The sequence below is a fragment of the Hermetia illucens genome, chromosome 6 (assembly GCF_905115235.1).
Source record: "Hermetia illucens chromosome 6, iHerIll2.2.curated.20191125, whole genome shotgun sequence".
NCBI classification, from domain to species: Eukaryota; Metazoa; Arthropoda; class Insecta; order Diptera; family Stratiomyidae; genus Hermetia; species Hermetia illucens.
This window is the reverse complement of record NC_051854.1, coordinates 13,669,204-13,690,448: the sequence shown is the minus strand read 5'-3', so window position 1 is coordinate 13,690,448 and position 21,245 is coordinate 13,669,204. Positions and strand designations below refer to the sequence as shown.

The following is a 21,245-nucleotide window of genomic DNA, read 5'->3' as shown; positions in this document are numbered from 1 at the left end:
GTCCAAGCCTCGGAAAAAAGAGCCCGTACTCTCTACGCATGGCAGAAATCTTGGGAAAGAGAATAGAGGGGTAGATGGACCGCGCATCTCATCAAAGACGTGTGGCCTCAGTTGAATCGAAAGCACCGCGGAATTGACGCTCCAACGAGGTGCATTAGTCGGTAGACAGGAGTGCGGCATTTTACGCGTAAATGTATTCATTTCCAGATCCCCAAAAAAATATCCAAACTGATAATCTTTATCCTGCTTTGAATTCGTTTGATACAATAACAGCCCTAAGGGTGTATTTCGCCTCCAAAACTGCACACTTAATTCAACACTCATCATCCTGGCAACGATGCCGGTTGATATTTTGGCATACGAATAAAGCCGGAAGGAAGAGATCTACAAATAAATAGCAACGGCGATGGGAACGATCGGTTGTTTCTAGTTTATCAAGTTTCTCACGGGCTATTTAGCATACCGTCAGTACCTATACAGGTTCAAATAGGGTACTTGATCTGACTGTCCAAACCGCTATGAAGCCCGGCGGACCCAGAGCATATATTTTTCCATTATCCGAGAATCGAGGATGCGGAGGAAAATCTAAGAGAAACTCTAGATGGGATGGAATTGAGATGCAACTCCATGATCGGATCTATCCCTTTTCGTTGCGGAAAGTGAAGGAGACCAGGAAAACGAGCGCCACGTATAGAAAAAAGGAGACCTGGAGGGAAAGAAGGATAACGATGTTTATATGTTGACCAGAATTATTTATGACATCGTAGGTAAAATAGATTATGTAAGGGAGCAATTTGCCCAAGAGCTCCTATAGCAAGAATAGAAATGATATCGTCAGAGGTTTCTATCTTCGACGTTCCATTCCAAAACCAAAATCATTTTTGTTAGATTAAGTTACAGAAGTGAAGATCGTTTAACTAGCCCCTAAATTGCCAATTGAGATTGTATCATGAGCAATACGACTGCTGCACCTTTTTACGAATTTGAGGATTCCCAAAAATAAAAAAAAGCGTGAAAAACGTTTCTAAGATATCTTGTGTTCGGATGGCTCAAGTGGTTAGAGCGCTGAAAGGTCGCGATTCAAATCTCACTGGTGACAGATAGATTTGTTATCGTGACTGGATGTCGAATACCAGTCGACTCATCTAGTGTGGATGAGTACCTGAGTCAAATCAGGGTAATAATCTCGAGCGAGCAAAATGCTGACCACATTGCCTCCTACAGTATACGGTCTTGAATGAAGTACTCTAACACACTTTAAAGCCCTGATTCAATATGGATTGTTGCGCCAACGATTATTATTATTATTAAGGTATATTCGTTTGAGGTCTACAAAAGCCGGACAGCCGGACGTTAGAAACCTTACTAGAATTTTCATATCCCCTTTTTTAAGCGACAATACAAATACCGCTAGTTCAAATTTCTGGCCTGGCCAACAGCTGGGCTCTACCATTGTGGAGGCAGACCTACCCTCTCTAAATTTGTTAGCCTCCTCATTGCCAACGAGGTCCAGGTTTCCTAGCACCTCCGAACGAGTTTAAGTTATATCTTGGATCACCTCCCCACTAAATGATTTGGACGTATTATTAGCTTATTTACATGGTGATGATATCAAAATATCAGTGGATCTCTATCGTAATACAGAATGTTTCGGACCGTGGATGAAATCAAGTCACATTTACATTTATTTTACACTTCCTTTCAACATGAGGTAGTACTTTTGATAACAGATTAGAACGTGAGAGGTAGGAACAAGAATATTTAATTACTTACATTGTACTGAACAATTCCTTATACTCATCATCTCCTTTATTTTCGCTAATAAGCAAATCCAGTTTGTCTATTAGTTCTCTTTCAACAAGTCTGAACGAACCTCTTGACATCTGTTTCGAATAAAAATCAAAATTATAAACGAACCTTTCCTAGCTTCATTTTACTCCATTTGACTTTACCTGTTCGCATTGCATCATATCATAAAAAACAGCAAGTGTTGCTTTCCTCAAAGCTGGTTCCGGTACGAGAGTCACTTCCAAAAATGGACCAACCATGGATGGAATAAAGTGGAGTTTATGCTCACCCAACTGCGACCACATACTAAGAATCTGGAAACCCATCAAAACACGCATATCACCATGCGAATGTAGTATTTTTCGACGTTTTTGTTCATGATACTGTTCCAACTGTAAACAGGGCTGTGTAAGGAATGAAACTGCCAAACTGAAGTATGTCCACCAAAGGTTGGCATCGAATGTTAAATGTCCCAAGAATCTGTAGACCAAAGGTTTTGCAAATTCTTCCAATGATTTACGAATCACATCATTCGCCGCCAGCTTCATCACAAGCCAATCGTTAGGAAAGACTTGCCAGTCATGAGTCAACAGTTCCTTGAAAACGAGTAAGCTACGATGCAGGAAATCTTTAAGTTCTTTCATATCCGCGCTAACACTGATTTCGTCCCAAAGGCATTTGTAATGCGATTCGTCAAGTAATTCGAGTAAGCCAAGGAGAACAGCTACGAGCGGAGACAGAATAGACGTTGCTCCGTCCATTATAATTATTATTGTTTGCATCAAAATATCGAGGCAGCTTTTGCAAAGAGAATCCAGGTCATGTTGAAGAGTATTTGATAGTTTTTCTTGTTGCTTTTGACGCGCTTGATAGAGGTGAGTGAGGATCTCCGATAATATTTCGGCGCAGAGTCGTAGTTCATCTCGTCGAGCTAGATGAATTCGAAGGTGTTTGCATGCTACTGCGAGTATTGCTGATCTCGATTCTGGAAAAATGGTAAAGTAGGAGCTGTAGCTATGACTACGGTCTTAAAACAAACAAAATACTATTACGAAATGGCGTAAAACCGAGTTAGCAAGTATGGACCTTAATGTTTAGTTTATAAAAAGTTTTCTACTCACCGTCATCCTGGAATAATTGACCGGAAACAAAATCTCGCACAGCCTGTAACTTGGCTTGAATCAAACGCGGTTGCGAATCAACAGGAATCGAATCCAACATGTTCCTAGCAAGCATCCCCAATTCCGGTGGTGGCAGTGTACCTTTTAATTGCTCCAGAACGACTCCAATTGAATTGAGTAAAGCTTCCTGAGTGGGTAAAACAATATCATACGATGGGACACTAAACATTCCATTCAAAGAACAGAACAACGTATGAAGATCTTTTCGGAACGAATCTTCATATTGTCCACCCGTCGCTCGGGCGAAAAGTTTCCTTGATTGAATAATCAATTTGAAAATGTATTCCAAAGAGCCGAAACATTTCTGTAGAGGATCTGGTCGATCCGCCTTTGTCATATTCTTAGCGAGATGATCGACCGACATGATAAGTCCTTTATAGACTAATGCGGCTGCAAAATGTTTTTCTATGTATTCATCCATCACAGGTTTGAAATGTTGGAATTTGTTGCTCCTTAGGAGATATAAGATGCTAACCAGGACATGAAAAACAGTCCCCGAGTGTTTTGTGCTGTTGCCATCCTCATTTGAAAACATAGCGAACAAGGCGTCTAGTACATCTTGAAGAAACTTGATAAGCTCCTCATCATGTAAACGTGAGACGGCACTCAGAGATTCTTCGATTTTTTCCGGATGAGTTCGCCATTGTAGCAATGATAGCAAATCATTGTTTTGTGTTAGTTTTGTGGAACATAGTAGTGACTTTATGGTGAACATTTCTTTGGCACTTTTATGGAAGAGTGTATTACTTTCTTGCTGGGCTTGTGAATCTTTAGGTTTGCAAGGTAGTTTTAGGTAACTAACAGATGCGATTTTTGAAATATCTTCGCATTTATATACGTATAGTTCGTGTATACCATCTGATAGTGTTGCGCCACTGGGTTCCATTAGACGAGCAAAACTAAAACCAAATAGTTTTGGCTCAGATTTTTCGCGTGTGGAACAATGGCGGAATTCAAAGCGAACATGTGCCGTTGAAAACTTATCTATTGGTACGCTCAAGCGTAGGGTCTCGTTCCAACATGGTGAGTTTTGATGATATAAAATTGTTGACTTATAACTATTCACAGCTTCCATTCCAGACGCTCCATATAAATATTCAGGTAATATTTTTCCCATGTTATCTAGAATTGTGACTGATACTTCTATGTTTTTCGCAGTGCTTTTTCCACCCCGCTCGAATTCACCACGTTCCAGTGTTATAAACATATCATTTCGTACGTCGCCGGGCATGATAACATCAGGAAAGCCCATTTTGCGGGTGATAGATGCACCTTGGAAGAGGGTCGGCTGCTCTTGGCGTGCTTGCAACAATCCACCGTGTAATAATTTCATTGAAACCACAATTCCATAGTTACTTTGACCACCAGTATTCAATGGTGAAAATTTGCCACTAGCTTTTTTTATGATAAGTTCGTGGAGTTGGTGAAAATCTTTCTCTTCGCATTGAAATATCTGAAATTATACATTTGAGTTGTAGATATGTTATTTGTCGTTTGGATTCAAGAAATTACCTTGAAGGTGAATTCTTTTTCTTCCGTTTCCACAGTACTGTCCAAATGGCAGATCTCATTCAGTGGTAAAATACCAACACCATAAGGTCGGCGGTGGCTTTGCGAAACTATCGCCTTGTCTCCTTTTTTGATAGATTCAGAATGGATGATTTTACCCACTCGCATAACGTGAGCGACAAGATGCAGATCGTTACTCAACTCAGCTGCTCCTATAATCCGATTTACAAGGATTAATATTCAGCCAACTGTATTCTATTCAAAACAATTACCCAAGTCAGTGAACACAGTACAATTACTATGCAACTTTTCAACATAATTCGAGAATCCGTCTTTCGATATTTTCACTAAAAATCGTTCAGACAGAGCACGCATTCGGCTCGGATAGGCGTCATATAGGAAGAAATAAATTTCAACATCATCTCCAATTCGATGACCGAAATCTCGCATACATAAATATAAATGATGAGATAAAATATTTTTGGTAGCTTTTCGTCTTAACGTTCCACGACTCTGTAAAGATTCAATGTTAAGTAGGACTTGGAAGACTATTCAAATTTAAATTACCGAGGAAGCTTTGGCATTTTCAGCACTATTCTCGTGGATTTTATGAAGCGATACAATGCTTACAATGTGAGGATTCACAGCCAGTGGACCAATACGTGGTACAAGATCTAGACCGAGTTTTCTGAAATGATAGATGAAGGGGATATTGTGGTTTATTGTGTAGTAATTTTAGAGATCTTAAATTGTTATGCACTGTTATGTAAACTTGTCAAAATGTATCTTAGTTTTGGTTCTAAAGATACTTTACTTTAGGGTTCTAAAACCGTAAAAATTTAATATATATAGCTTTACTTATTTCTAAACATACGATTAAACAATACTGAAAAAAAAATATTGTCTGCAAAGTGGGATTTTAATAAAAAAACAATATGGAGAACCTTGAGCGGATTTAGTAGAATTGAATTCTTTAGCAATGCAATTAATCTTCTCCCATGTTTTTGGATAGTTCCGTCGCGGCCCGAAAAAGTTGTGAAGGATGAGTACCGAACATGGATTGGGGCCAATTTGTCTAAGCTACCAGAGAATATAGGTCCTCAGTGTGTACTACTACCCCTACCCACTGAAGTCTAAATATAACTGGTGCATAGCAACTAAAGAGGAGACATGTTTCCGTACCTAATCCGTTAAATTAGTACTTTCGGCTATTCTAGTCAGGTTCGCCAAATATTCAATCAATGTTGAAAACACTTTTCTGTCTACTGTGTCTATTGGGAAACTTTTATCATGGCAATAGAGTTCAAAATGGAAAACAAATTCTACAGCACTGATAATGAAAAATTAAGCTTAAAAGTATGAAGAAGTAGCTGAAGATCAGGCAAGGGCACCGGGTCGATTTTTCAGATCTTTTTAGGAACCAAAGCACTGCTCAGCGTGATCGCAACCCATCAACATAAACAAGTGTTAATCGGAAGAAGCCAAGTCTGGTGAGTCAGCGACATAGGTAGAACTTCCCAGCTGAGTGTTTCCAACGTATCACGCACCGGTTTTATCGTATGTAGTGGAGTGTTGTCATGAAGGAAAATTCTTTCAAGTAGCGAACGGTTCAAATCATTCAATCGTTGTTGGTAGCGGCTCGTATTCACCTTTGCCAAGAACTTTAAAAGTCATAATAGGGCCCTCCCTTCTGATTTTTCCTAACACAGAGAATCGTCTTCCTTCCAAAGTGATTCGCTCTTGCGATCGATGTGAATGGTGCGTCTGGGTCTACCCATGATTTTTAAATAAAAAATTTGCCTTTGAAGAAATTTTCCGTTTTATTGGCTAAAAGTATTTGGTAATGTATATGAATACGTATTTTGGGGACCAACTGTCCCCTTTTTCATTGTTTTATTTTAAAAAGAGACAGTTTTATCTGCTTAAGATAAAACACTAAAGAAGGGGACATTTGGTCTCTGAAATACGTACTGGTATACATTACATACATTAAAAGGAAAATATCTTCAAAGGCAAATCTTCACTTAGAATTTCATCTAACTACCTCCTAATTCAAACCATGATTTTTTTACTTGGAATTCCCCAAAAGAATCCACTTTTCACCCCCATTAACGATTTGGTGCAGAAAAGACTTTCTTTTATATCGTACGAGCAATTGCTTTTGTGCCTCTACACCTCTCTCGCGTTCAACTCATATGATACCCATCTGGCGATCTTCTGAATCTTTTTCATGCATCGTAGGTGCTTTGAAACAACTCCGCCATGCTATTAACATAGCAAGCCCAAGCCTCAGTAAAACAAAATTAAAATGCTGAGATCAGGGAGATGAATAAAGTATAAATGGAGTTATTCCACTATGTTGGATCCTACCTGATCGACCAAGAAAATGCATTCAATGTCGTTAGAAACTACATGATCGGACCAAGTAACCAGCCTCGGAAAAATGCTAGGGCGCCCACCTCAGTCGATGCCGCAAAGCGAGCGCCGGTCCTGTCGATAAATTGGCAAGGGTTCTTGACGCATGGACGGCGTTAGGACGTTAGTAAGTTAGTCCGAGCAAAACAAACACGCTAAATATTTGCACTCTCTCTGGGAAGAGCGAGGAACTCACAAGAGCCCTTCGGAAAAGACGCATTGATATCTGGTATCAAAAGCTGCGACATAGTACGCGAACGTGATAAAAAGGGCTATAAACTTAAACAGTAACAGGTGCCATGGGGGAAAGGGTTTGGAAACGCACAATGAGGGTCGCGAGCGTATAATCGATTTTACGGATATCCATGATCTTGAACTTATGAATACATGGTTCATCAAACGATTGTCTCATCTAAGTTTCGTGAGAAAAAGAAGAAAAGAAGATTTTGTGAGAAAAAACCATTACGAATGCGGAGGAATCGTGGAATAAAATTAAAGATACAATCCACAAAGCGATCTTTGCAACTCTCGGGGTCACCAAGCCAAGTAAGCCGTACATCAACCGTGATACTTGGCTTTGAAATGACAATGTTGAAAAGAAGGTCTGTGAAAAGAAATGCCTCTATCATAAGTTTTTCGACGATAAAACGCTCGTCAATTGGCAAATTTATAAGAATGCCAACTTGGAAGCAAAGAAAGCGATCGCTGTCACCGGAGCGGTCCATTACAAAGATCCTTACGATAAACTGGAGCCGCAATAATTTTCAAGGTGATCTACACTTGCTCGAGGATTGACTGCCGGAGAAGTGGCCCGATGCGATTACAGGGCGTACAGGAGAGAGTTTTTGTGGAATTTTAGGTTCGGCTTTCTGCATTTGGGCGTGGACTTCCTTTTGAAGCGTTGGAGGGCTTATGCTGCGTTGGGTGACATGCTGGGAAACTATAGGTCAAGATTGGTCAAATTAAGGTTTTGTATAAGAAATGAGAGGAGGTTGTTTAAGGCAGCTGAGGTCTTAGAAGCTTTAGCAATAGGTTAGGGATGGATTTAAGTTTGTTGTTGAGCGAGATTCTCAAGTAATTGATTATTGATTTTGACTTCAGAGTGTGGTTGGCAATCTATAGTTGAAGGTTTTTATTTTTTGGCACTGTGCACCAGTGGCACTTCCCGCTTTTTGAAGCAAATAACCTAAGACTTAAGAGAATTAACGATGAGGGGGAGGGAGAGAGAGAGGCTAATGAGGGCCTGAACCCCTCGCATATAGGATAGTGACCTCAGCGAAGAGGATTCGTCCTGATGCGGGAGGACCATTATCGTTGGAGAGAAAGGGTAGGCGAGAGGCCGCTGGTGTAGGGGATAAGTTTACAGGGGAAAGGGGAACACCGTGGAGGAAGATGTTAAAAATTTTGAGGTCTAAAATGGATCGCCAAGGGACTCCTGGATTTACCGGGAAGTCAATGGAGCGAAGTCTATCGAAGCGGACGTGGCAAGTTCTATTGGAGATAAAGTCTCCGAGAATTCTGAATAAAGGGAAGGGGCAATTGGTCTGAATTAACTTGAAGAGCAAACCGTCTTTCCAAACTGAATCGAATACCTTTTCAAGGTCTAAGGCGCAGGCTACGGTGCATTGCCTATTTTCCAGATGATTGAGGACGTGGTCTTGCATACACAGGATTGCTTGCTCGATGGACCTGAGGTTTTCGGAGCTGAATTGATTAAATGGAATGATAGCGGAGTAGTGCCTATTGAGGTGACAGTAAGATACGTCCGAAGATTTTTCCAATAGACCTCATATCTTTGAGATCGTACGAGCACCCCTTCTTAGGGATAGATATTAGAAGAGCGGATTTACGTGATACCGGCAAGTGTCCGTTATTCGGGTAGTTGTTGAAGAGGATGGCGAAACGTTCGCTGATGGTAGGCATACTCTTCCGCAGGACAAAATCAGAGATAAATTCGGGGGCCGATAATTTTTTATTGTTGGACCAGAAGATTGCAAGTTCAGCTTCTTCTAGGAAGGTAAAGAAAGAGGCCGATTCTGACTATATCAGCCGAGTGGCTGAGGGAAAGGGGGCAAAGGACCCTTCCAAGCCGATTTTCAGATGGGGTCCACGGGCGATTTGGCTCTGAATATGGCTGAAGTAGTCTATGCAAGCGGATATTTTTCCTCAGGTGAATGGAACTGGATGTTACCTATTTTATCGGGGAGTAGTTGAACGAAGACACAACATTTTTTTCTTCTAGCCAATCGATAAATTGTTTCTTGTAGGGTGCATTCAGTTCGGACCTAATAGCTGCATTAATTTTCGTGGGCAGATTTTTAATGATCTCAGCGAGGAGACGGTAGTCAGCGTTGCATCTGTTCTGTAGCCGTTGAAATAATCGTTTCCTTCGCTGCAGTGAACTGGCTATATCTTAATCAGACCCGAATCTTTTTACCCTGCCCTCGCAGATCAGTAGTGGCGGGGCTCTAAATGCAGCGTCGATTGCGTGACCGTTAGAAAAACACAACTCGAAGGCGAGCACGCGCGCTACTTTCGTTAATTCCATGATAGTGACTAAACTATTCGAAGCGAAAATTTTATTTACTATGACCTCGAATTTGCCTATCTCTACCATCTTCAGAGCAATAGCGTCTAGTTGAAATCAGCAAGTTCCTGTCCTCTCTGTATAAAGAGAATAATGTTCCCTTTCACACCTGAAGTCTCCACTTTTTGGTTCCTTCTTACTTAATATTGTATGTTATCTTATTTTACGATAAATTTCCATGCGAGATAAACCCTATTAGATACTCTGGATATCCAATTCTGGGTTGTTATAACAAAATTATGACTAAATTACCAAAGAGCATAATTAGAAGCCGGGAAAGTACATTATAATGTTCATTTAGCGACTGCAACACTTCCATATCTTCCACCCCGTACGATTCTAGCTTCAACAATCTGGCAATGCTTTTCAGATGGAATGCTTCACTGCGTTGAAACAGTAGCGCAAAGAGATAACAATGGAATGAGACAACAAACCAACTATAGTGTCACACTCTCATACCTCTCCCTCTTGCTGGTTTACAGACCTCACAAGCTCAGTTCAGCAGCCGCCTCAAAAAACCGGACCCGCTTCAAAAATTTTCTTTTACCACAAATACACATACAGCCCATCCATATGACTTATTCCCTTTTGCTTTTGTATGGTAAAATTGGCTGAGCTTGGGGGATGGCTTTATGAGCAGCAACACACTGCATCTATTGTAGTGTGGAAGGTAGAGAGCATAGTTGTTCTAGAATTGCGCTCGAGTTCAAATTCAAGATACAAGTGCAGCACTGTAGCTACTGTTGCAGTGGTGTAACCTCATGTCTTGAAGGCCTGGATTAAAGAGTTCTTCTCCAGGCTCTTGCTTTCGGTAGAATATTTCACATGGGAAAGAACCCCGGATTGAAAGCTTACCTGGACTTTCTCCAATTATCATCTGATATTAATATCAGGTAAGATATTTTATCACCTTTTATCTTTTAATTGTTTAAGCGTTTAGTGTGAAATTCAAGAGTCGTGAGTTGAGGTGAGGTGAGATCTTTTTCTTTTTTTCACATTTTTCATTCCAAAAGGCTTCATCTAGTGGCAACGAAAACCTGTTTTGTGCTATATATGTCTGCTCTTGGCGTGCATGTGAGGGTTCTCTAAACATCATTTAATATTTCAAGTGAAGTGAAATGCTTCGTTGGTATCTTTTCTGTCTATCTCTTGTGTTTCAGTACAAACAGTAGTGATTGTCGGTGGTTGAAAAAAGGGCATTAACTTCAAGCGCAATCGCTTAGAATGATTTATTCAAATAATTCCGGACAGTAGAATGTAGAGTAGTTGATTCTGTGCAACTGTGCAGTAGAAATTGCATGAAATTACTAGTGATTTGATCATTCTGGCGATGGGTCAGGGATTTCCATCCCGCAAGTAATACAGTAGCTCAGAGCAGAAATAGATACATCAACTCCAGTTGCTACCGATTGCTGCATGCTCTAGTGTAAGACAGTTCTATTTTAATTGGTTAATGCTTTTTTAAATTGACTAATGCCTCATCTTCTTATTACAATTCTTGTCCGACTGGTTCTTCAGGAAGTTTGCGGACATCAGAATTATCACCTGCATTTTATATGGTTAAGCAAATTCAGTGATTTTTGGCAATCTGAAATGCCAGGAGCACAGATGATGAATTTAGCCCTCTAATAAAAGCTTTTATAATCCCATATATCTCCTGTAAACTATGAAAGAAATACTAAAACTAATAGTCAACCTTCTATTTACAGATAAACTACAATCTAATCCGACTTAAACAAGGACATTTTCAACCATCAAGTACCGGCTGAAAAGAGGGAGTATTCATCTTTCTTTTGAGGTCATCCTACACGTGTAGAAAAAATGGCCGTTTTTGGACTGGTCTCAGCGGTAGCGGGCTTTGTAAAGGTTCGCTACCTTATAGACAAAGCTATCATTGATAATATGGTTTTCCGATGTCACTATCGAATTACAAGTGCTATCCTATTCGTCTGCTGTATAATCGTAACCGCCAACAATTTGATCGGTGAGTATAAAAAGGTGCTAAGGCAAATATTTGCTATCAAAACGCACATACTCGTACTATGTGTCCATACAAAGAATTAACCAAGTGTCATAATATTATGAGAAGTATCAAGTTTATATGGTGAAGATAAATCAAAACACGGTCATCGATATTTGATGCGTATATGCACTAACAATCCCAATACGTTGCATGTCTCACTTCTCAAATGACACAACTTACTACGGCCAGTGTAAGCATTACTTTTCAAAGTAGTAACGACATTTCACCGTGAAATTTTGTGGAATGATAGGTAAAATTTATGCATGAGTGGTGAGCATGACTCAGATTTATAACAGATTTCATCTGAACCGGCTCGAAAAATGCCTTGCTTCAAAAGCAATTCAATTGGTGATTTACAGAAAACCTCGATTTAACAGGTTAGCTTTGACTCGGGTATCTCAGTTGAATGAATAACCGGCATATCTGCGTTCGATAGTGTGGGTGAATCATAAGTATAACATAAGGCACGTCTTGTGTGATTTAGTAGAAAAACCCACTGTGCGTTTTGTGTATCTTTTTATGCTTCGGGCTTGAATATTTTGGGAAGGCGTTTGGAAGCAATCAGAAAGGTATTCAAACTTAATCACGTTTTGCATTATCGTCAGAGAAACACATTTCAAGCTAGAATGGAACGAATGCTAATGTGACAGAGTCACATGAGATATTACTACTGACTTTTACCATATATGAGAGCTAACATATTCCCAACTAATAAGAACGAGTTCATATTGAAAGACAGTCGTATGGACGGAGAAGTAGTCATTCAATACAAGGATCTTGCGACTTAAGATTCAATTGACATTTTTTTGAGAAGTTATATTAACTCTAAAAATGTTCCAGTAAATAGATTTAGACAAAGTGTGGTTGAGTGCTTAGCGTGAGTTCCTATGTTCTCTCCGTCAGATAGTGTGATAATAGAAGAAGCGCTTTTAGATACTGATTTAATTGATTCACATCTAAGGATAATAAAACCCTGACAAGGAAACAGTATCGCCTGAAAAATAACAATGCCAATCAACATCAGCAAAGTGTAGGACCTTTTTCCCCAAGAATTATAGAAAATGTGACTCATTAATGATCATCTCGCAAAAGTTTGCGATAAAAGCTTCATTCTTTCTGTTCTGGAGGAGGTCAGCAATTTTTTAAACATTGATAAGAGTTCTGTGACATTGAAGGAAATCATGCATCGGCTTAGAAGCAAACAATGGCTTATTCTCATGTTTTTGTTTAATGTCTGAAAAGGAAACGATTAGGATGAAGAGAGTGAGAAGCCATTAGCGAAAGGGCAAACTTTACGAGTAACCGTGTAAAAATTCCACCAGCTTAGATCCAATGACACTGCAATTCTAATTTCATCATCTAATCAAGAATTACTAATCTTCAAATTCATCATCAACGGCGCAACAACCGGTATCCAATCTAGGCCTGAATTAATAATAAGGAACTCCAGACATCTCGGTTTTGCGCCGAGGTCCACCAATTCGATATCCCTAAAAGTTGTCTTTATATTAATTATGATTAAACCAATGTTTTTGAAGCATAATCCCGTCTGGTGATTCTATCACGCGATATTGCTGGTCCTTATTTAGGAAAAATCGTTTTCTTTAGAAAAACCTCTACTTTGAGACGGGTGTGTGAATGTGACACTTAAACATTTAGCTACTTTGTTATAGGCTTTTTGGAGGCTAGTCAGAAAGAATTCATGACACTTTTGCGTCGCATTCTTCCCCTGATCAAAGCGATCAATATTTACCATTAATTTTGCGTCCCATTTGTAGAACTGCAAAGGCTAAAGCAAAGTGAAAAATACCCCTATATAACAGTTGGAGATTCCCGGGCAGTTCAATCTGATTTTTACCTCTATGTAGTTCGGACTGTAGACTGGGGTCACTTTTTTCAGCACAGCTAGGGAACAGGCTGTAAATTGATTCAGCAAAATTCAAGATAATAAAATTGACGCAAACTCTCTAGGGGAAACTATAAGAGGGAAGCGACTATGTGATGCACTGCATTCCATAAAGAAATGATGAGAAAACCTATACCGTAGTTGTAGCCTTCAGAATCGAGAATAGAACGGTATAAAATGGCATAATCTTCTTCAAAATCGACACAGCTATTTTTCCATAGTATTCTAGGGTGTTGCTATCACTTTCCCCGATTCAAACTATATCTTAATTTCGCTTTGTAAAAGTTGTTTTTTTTTTCTTGAAAAAGAGAAGATTCAATTTGAGCAATAATCTCAGAGCCTCAGAGCTATTCAATGGTCAGTTACCAAAAACAACAATTTTCGACATTGTTTGGTTAACTCTATTTGTTGCGAGAACGTTTTTGGCGAGAATCTCGCTAAAAAATCATTTTCACTTCAGTTCACAAGACAATTTCAGATCTGTGGAGTTGAAAGCGAGCTTCCGTAATGAAATAATGTATTAGGAATTGCCAAAAGACCATCTGGATTCACTTTTGTCAATCATGAGGGCAAAGCCATCAACTAAAATATTTCATCATCACGCGAATTCATGCCGCCTTACTAACCATGCTTTACAAGATTGGTATGGGTTTTTAAATACCATCAACCAATCATCAAGTCATCCACAAAATATCTGTGTAAATGGTACGTTTTGTGATTGCCCCCAAATAGGTCTGAAATTCATGTATTATAAACAATAGAGACACTTCGAAAAATTAGTTGTGAATCGAACGCGGAGGAAAACGTCAAAGCAGAAGAAATGTAGTTCGACCGGTCGCGGATCTGGAAAATTGAAGGCCTGAATACCGCAACCGATAGATTGAAGATCCACGACGGATAAAATCTTTATTCGTTGCTTCGAATTGCCTCCGATAGCAATGAGACGCGACCTGTGGACCTCCTCAAACTCTGGCAATAGAATTTTTCTCTTACTCATAGTGAATAATTTTTCGCGTCTGCAGTGGAGTTCTGCCTAATTTAAGTAATAAAACTGAAAATGCAGATGATTTCTTTCTAGCCAGATGTGTTTTCTGCTTACCTCTTTATGGAGTGTAAGGTATTCATATCATCGTGACTCCTCGTTCTATTTTCCTACACGGAAATTTTATTATTATTAAAATTAAAGTTGGGCCACGACGGGGACAAAGATTTGAATAAAGCATAAGATTCGAAAGAATGAAGACCCCATACCACACTGGGCGGTGAACTGACTATACATATTAGAACAGTTTTGTTCCGCTTTAATGTCTAGAAATTTAACCTCACGCTCATTCACATATATTAGTCCGTAGGTGTGAACCGCCAGTTAGAGATTCCGCCATGGAGAACGAGAGGATGGCATGTGTACTGTCAGTAGTCTGGAAATTGGCCCAATCCATTGGGACAAAAGCCAAAATTCTCTTCTCTTCAGGAAAAGAAGCCACTCTAATCATGGAGCGATTTAGACGTTCAATCATCCATTGTGACTGCAACTAGGAAATCGTTCTCGAAGGTTGAGGTAAAACATGCTAGAAAAGTTCAATTTTTCAATGCACAAAATCAATACTGTGTAACATAGACTCTCTCCCACCTCAAACATGTTGGCCACCAAGTGCCTCCTTTAGGCTTCACCTTTCGCTTATCAATCCCATTCTTTGGGTCATCAGTAATATCATCGCATTAACTGAGATTATAATTGATGAATTCTATGCTTTTTCAGCGTCCACTTCAATAATTTCACTGACTCTTCTCGAGTGCTTTAATGTCTATCGCGATTCATCTCTTTCAATGTTCACACGGCATTATCAGGGGCTAGTTCATGATGGGAAATTCATAGACATGGTTCATTCAGTCTGTCTAGATGTCAATCACGATCAGAGGAGTCCAAAGGTACAATTCATCTTAGCGAAATCTTTCGTTAGGTCATACTCACACTTTGTTCGATATTACATGTAATATACAGCACTTCTTTTCCCCCGATGCTACGGAGAAATTACGAATTTGGTTTGTATTGGTTTGAAAAAATGATGTGGCGCGGCAGGATTCGCAGCATTCGAAATTTATTTCGAATGTTGCGAGCGAATAGATGGCGCGGATCTATCCACTTTGCGTGGCACACCAAGGGAGTGGAAGATCGCAGTAATTATGTTTTCCAGACCTGTCACTGAATTTAATTATTAAGTTGAAAATTGCTAAAGAATATGGAAGTCCTTTTTGAAAATAGAATTTGAGTTGAGTTTACTGTATAGAATTCGCGTTGAGTTTGCTGTATAAAATTCGCATTGAGTTCGCTTAAATATTTCAATAAAAATAATAAGTAATCATAATTACTTAATTGGATTACTTAAATGGAAGGTTTCGGGAGAAAAATACTATTTTGGTTGAAAAAATAGCCAATTCGCATGGAATTGGTTGCAAAAATACGATCTTTTTATGGAAATTGAAAAAATTGACTATGGAAATCACCCATTTGGATAGAAAAGTTAAACAATTCTCGTTTCATATAAACGCTGTGCAAGTGATAAGCTTACACAAGATGAACACAGTCGCTCATGACGACTGAGATTTGAACCCAGAGCAAAGAGATTGAGTGACTGACGCTCTACTCTCTCAACTATTGCGCCGTCATTGCTTCCTTGGTTTTGTAATTAATCCAGATACAATAGTCTCTCCACTTCGCGTTTTTCAGTCTGGCATCGTCCATTCATACTTAACATATTGCTTCCTTTAGACGAGCGTAGACCAATATCTTCAAGTTGCCTTTCAATAATGGTTACTGCTGCACCATTGGTGAAATTCACTATGCACATTTTGAAGGTTTTGTGTTAAATAAAACCTTATTAAAACCGATTTGATGTCTGTCTGTTCATCTGTCATATCCGATTTACTGGGAAACGGCTGAACCGATTGTCACGAAATTTGGTGAGAATATGTGGTCTATGTGGTTCTTTACATGCAGCGAGTAGTACCATTTTGGGTTGGGATTAAGGAAGGGCTCCAAATATGTATATGCGGAAGCCGGGTATATATATGAAGGAATATATTACATTCTTAGCTGTGGAGGAGCGGAAAAACGTGGATAGAGAGTCCCTCACATGAGGACAAAACACAAAACCTTTATACCCGAAGCGCCGGGCTTCCGGTATTTCAACTTGCACTTGATTGCACACAATTGCTTATTCCAAATTTCTCAGATTCAAGCAACTATTACGCAATATTTCCCTTCAGTGATATGAATTTTTTGGAAAAGATAACAACATATACGTCATCAATAGCTTCACGGAAACTATAATGCCTATTTGATGACTCCCAGAGCCTCGGCTAAGAGAAAGAGTCTTTGAATGATTATTCACTTCAAAATCAACATTTTTTCGATAGTGACTAAAAAAACGCGAGTCTATATAGTCGTGTTTTGCCTGAAAGTTTGCGAACTTCAGATATCTCAAATAAGTGACCGAATTTATCCAAAGTAGATATGACAGTCAGTTGAAGAGTTTTATTTAGAATGCGGTTTAGACAAGTTGCGTTGTTATCATTCACACAGCTGCAAATTTCAAGCTTTCCCCTTGTTACCGCATTTATTGCTATTAGTTCCAAAGGTCTCTGAAGACGCGAGAGAATTTAGGTTCGTCTCTACATAGAGTTTTCTTAAACATTTCCTTCTCTCTTGTTTCATAGAGTAAGTCAGTTTAAGGTCCGCTTGTTTCTTACGTGACAGTACTATCCATCGTATATTTCGTCACTCGTATAGTTCAGTGGCAAGTCGATAAAGAGTAGAGTATTTAACGATTTTCAGCGGTGTGTAGATTCCCTCTTTTAATTTTTTTCACCACAATAATCATACCTCAAGAAAAGTCAATATGAGCATTATGCATTTTTCCACATTCGATACCTTTCAATAGCTAAAACAATAAGCCGCTGAATTGTTCGTTTTCGACAGGAGTTTTGCCATCAATATGGGAATCATATCGTGATTGGACGGTCACCGCTATATTGCCTTAAATAATCTGTAATAAATGAGTCATTTGGTCCAAATGATTGCGGAAGATCTTGTCCGGAGAGTCCAAAAATAACTAGCGCGAAAAGGTCCCCTAGTTTTGATGGCGTTTAACGTGCCTGAACGGTTCAGAGGGATTCAATTAGATCCCTCCAAACAATTTTTCCTCAGCATTCTCAACATTTTTTCTGGACCTGGTCTAAAGGCAGTGGAAAGAAAATGGTACGACTTAAATGGTCATCAGCAGGGCCTTAGAGAGAAAATTTGGGCCCGGGGTAAAAATTACGTGAGCCCCTATTAATATAGGGGCCTTTCATTGAAATTTCTATTCAGGGCCGGGGGAGAATCCACTCTCTCTGTCATTCCTGATCATCAGCCTTGGTCCATGTTGTTCGAATTAAATATGTCAATTAGTGAAATCATCCAACAATTCACACCCACATGTGATAAACAAATACATCATTTAGAGTGATAAAGAATTTTCAGTCTCAAGAATGGAACCATCTTTCAAACGATAAGAACAATTATTCTTCAATATCTGATATGTAAACGGATTTTCAACGTTCTTCTATAAATCGGTACACGAATTCAAAGAAATGTTCCATTTCTTATGTAAATAACATTTTTTAGATATTCTAAAAGTAAACACGGCACCATAAAAAATTCACTTCGCTTAGCGTTGCATCTTTCGCTGGATTAATTAAAAGATTTTATATGCTGCAGGCGTCATCAAAAAAAGCCTATCATGAATAGTACTAATAACAAATGCTTATTCATATTTTGAGCGTGACCACAGAGACTACTATTTCTAGTGGTGGTACTGCATATACAGTATCACACAATGCGGGAAGTTGGTTCCATTGACATGAATGTTAAGTTTGAATTGTTTACTACTCGCCGTTTTCTTATCATACATGAATATCTTCTAAGCGACACTCGGTTGAGTTCGTTTTGATATGTACGAGCAGATATAGATGTTGAAACAATACATGCCGCTTGGATATGATATAAGCGTAGGCTTGGATTTAGAAATTTAGAAGGTCTATGTGATATGGCGTTCTTGAAACCAAATTATATCAAGTTGAAGATCAAGCCTGAGCAGATGATAACGTAATTCAAAACCATAGAATAAGAATTTGACCGGGCGAGTGTTGGGTACATATAAAAAACGGTTTAATTGCTCTTTTCCAACATCTTTCAAGTATGAATTAATTAAAAAAATCTATAAATATGATTAATGAATGGATTAAGCTTTGCACTCCATAAAATTTACGAGCATTCACCTCTGATATTTGCTTGTTACATGACCACAAGAATTGCAATAAAAGATTCTTATCACAAATATTTTATATCATCAGAATGGTTCCCGTATTCCATTATAGCGTGAAATGTTCAAAATTATGGCGCGAATAGCATGAGCTAGGCTTTAACCGTGTGTAGTCGCTATTGTTAACATGTTATTGGTCGTTTTGTAATTAGCATACGACGCTGTTCTACCGGATTTATACACATGCTCCTGGTAATCTTTCAATTGGATAATTATACATGGATTTGCATAACTTTTCGCTATGTTATTGCTATTCATGCATATTGTATTTGATGGGGGGTACCGTGTCGTTGTATTCAAAGTAAATAGTATAATTTCAAACGCTTGATGTAGTAAGCAAAATGTTTACCAGATTTTACTTATCTTACGTTTCTCCGCAGGGGAGCCAATATCATGCATCCATGATGGAGCTGTTCCAACACATGTCATCAATACATTCTGCTGGGTCATGTATACGTTCTCAATCCCCCGACAACAGTATAAGCATATAGGGACAGAGGTTGCGAACTATGGTCTAGGAAATGAATATAACAACGAAAAACGCTTCCACAGTTATTACCAGTGGGTTCCATTCATGTTGTTCTTCCAAGTAAGTATACAGAAATTAACTCTACTCGAAACCAATTACTAACCTATCCCCCAACCTTTATTTCAGGGCATCCTGTTCTATATGCCTCACTGGATCTGGAAGAACTGGGAAGATGGAAAAGTTCGTATGATAACAGATGGTATTCGAGGCGTTTCAACAACCACCGTCCCAGCTGAAGAACGTCATGCTAGACAAAGCATTTTGGCACGTTATGTCATGATAAGCTTACGCACCCATAATACCTACGCGTTTGGATATTTCCTCTGTGAAGCGCTCAATTTTATTAATGTCGTAGGAAATATATTTTTCGTGGATAAGTTCTTAGGTGGAGCCTTTACAACGTATGGGACCGAAGTTATTAAGTTTTCAAATATGATACAGGATACACGCTATGATCCTATGATAGAGATCTTTCCGCGTGTCACAAAATGTACATTCCGCAAATTCGGTCCAGGAGGTTCACCACAGAAACATGATACGCTTTGCATTCTCGCTTTGAATATATTAAATGAAAAGATATACATATTCTTATGGTACGTAGTGGAATGCTTATCAACATTGCTCTGGTTTAATCTTTCGTTTTTTACTTAGGTTTTGGTTCATCATCTTATCTATCATATCTGGCCTAGCTATCCTATTCTCAGCAATTCTGATAATGATGCCTACAAGCCGCGAACGTATTATCAAACGTCGTTTCCGACATGCATCCTCAAAAGAAGTTGAACGACTTGTACGATGCCTTGATGTAAGTTTTATTGTTTGCAAAGCAATAAAGTGAACGTAATCTCATTGTAGACACAGTACAGTCGCAATGAGAACGCAAACCATCCATGCTAATTTAAATTTCACAATTTACATGCATGTACGCAGTACATTGCGATTATGCTGACCTAAAAAGTCTTTCAAGACAGAAAATCCTAATTTCAAAACATAAATAACTTCAAATTGAACATTTTCCAGATTGGCGACTTCCTCCTGCTCCACTTCCTCGGACAAAACATCAGCATATCCATGTATAGCGATATGTTACAAGAAATCTGTCACAACTTCGAAGCTTGCGAGGGTGGAACACCATCAGCGCCCTCAACTATGGAAATGAATCCAATACACCCATTATATCCGGACACGGAGAAGCACGGAAAAGAAACGGAAACCTAATCTCAAAATATCGATATCACTAAAGCTGAGCAGCATTCTTTTTAAGAGCACAAAATGTCCTGGCCTGAAGTATCGTTTCCAAGGACATATTGCTGCATTATATTTATATATAAAATTTAAATATTACGAAGACTGTCTCGAAATCAAAATTTCAACATTTTGGAATAGAAAAATTGAATAAACGTAAGAGAATGTGAAATTTAAGCAATTTTAAATTAAATTTTAATATTTTCGTCATTTTTAAGTAGCGAAAAAGTGTCAATATCGAGACTAGTAAGACGACAACGAATAGAATTAGAATTAATTTTCTTAAATAATCATTATTTTGTCAATTTCAATAGAAGCCTAGTGTTTATGTTTTAGCGGAAAATTAAGTATTGCCATTGGTTAAATATGCATTGTGATTAAAATTAAGAGAATATTTTTATGAAGCTATATATTTTACGAGCACTTAAAAGGATATAGTCTTGATAAAATTCTTCTTCCAAAATATACTTATATTTTTTATAGTCCCAGAGTTTTACTTAATAAGTTTTTATTGTTCAATCTGGGGATTAGTGTCCCTTTTTTCATGAAGATGCCTTTGTTGTGAATTGAATTTTGAGCCTGACATGAAGGACAATCATTTGGAGGAGGATCATATACTTTTTCGCTTTGAAATAGAGAGCATACCTTACTACATGAAGGTCCTAGGGGGTTTAACGTATCTGCCGTGTAGGCTCAGCA

General features: G+C 38.7%; 2 protein-coding genes across 4 annotated transcripts in view; one reads left to right on the top strand and one right to left on the bottom strand.

The window, feature by feature from the left end:
* LOC119660605 (dedicator of cytokinesis protein 3) overlaps positions 1–21,245 on the bottom strand; it is a 48,695-nt gene that overhangs the window by 8,785 nt on the left and 18,665 nt on the right. For both annotated transcript variants that reach the window (XM_038069291.1, XM_038069293.1), the window contains exons 4-9: positions 5,046–5,166; positions 4,751–4,991; positions 4,482–4,690; positions 2,910–4,422; positions 1,953–2,773; positions 1,774–1,883 (exon numbers count right to left, since the gene is read on the bottom strand). In XM_038069291.1, the coding sequence (XP_037925219.1) occupies positions 1,774–1,883; positions 1,953–2,773; positions 2,910–4,422; positions 4,482–4,690; positions 4,751–4,991; positions 5,046–5,166 (3,015 nt within the window). The remainder of the gene's footprint in view (positions 1–1,773; positions 1,884–1,952; positions 2,774–2,909; positions 4,423–4,481; positions 4,691–4,750; positions 4,992–5,045; positions 5,167–21,245) is intronic.
* On the top strand, positions 10,125–21,028 carry LOC119660606 (innexin inx3). Of its 2 annotated transcripts, none has more exons than XM_038069294.1 (6): positions 10,125–10,373; positions 11,190–11,464; positions 19,153–19,361; positions 19,428–19,894; positions 19,953–20,106; positions 20,322–21,028. In XM_038069294.1, the coding sequence occupies exons 2-6, from the start codon at positions 11,302–11,304 to the stop codon at positions 20,517–20,519; spliced, it is 1,191 nt and encodes a 396-aa protein (XP_037925222.1). In that variant the 5' UTR covers positions 10,125–10,373; positions 11,190–11,301; the 3' UTR covers positions 20,520–21,028. The 2 variants fall into 2 exon arrangements, with proteins under 2 accessions (XP_037925222.1, XP_037925223.1); XM_038069295.1 differs by lacking the exon at positions 10,125–10,373 and adding an exon at positions 10,607–10,906.

Bases quoted from the DNA above. Each gene is read 5' to 3' on its own strand.
- LOC119660606 (XM_038069294.1), top strand. From the start codon at position 11,302: ATGGCCGTTTTTGGACTGGTCTCAGCGGTAGCGGGCTTTGTAAAGGTT. The intron at 19,895-19,952 runs GTACGTAGTGGA...TTTTTTACTTAG, and splicing joins AAGATATACATATTCTTATG to GTTTTGGTTCATCATCTTAT. The intron at 20,107-20,321 runs GTAAGTTTTATT...AACATTTTCCAG, and splicing joins GACTTGTACGATGCCTTGAT to ATTGGCGACTTCCTCCTGCT.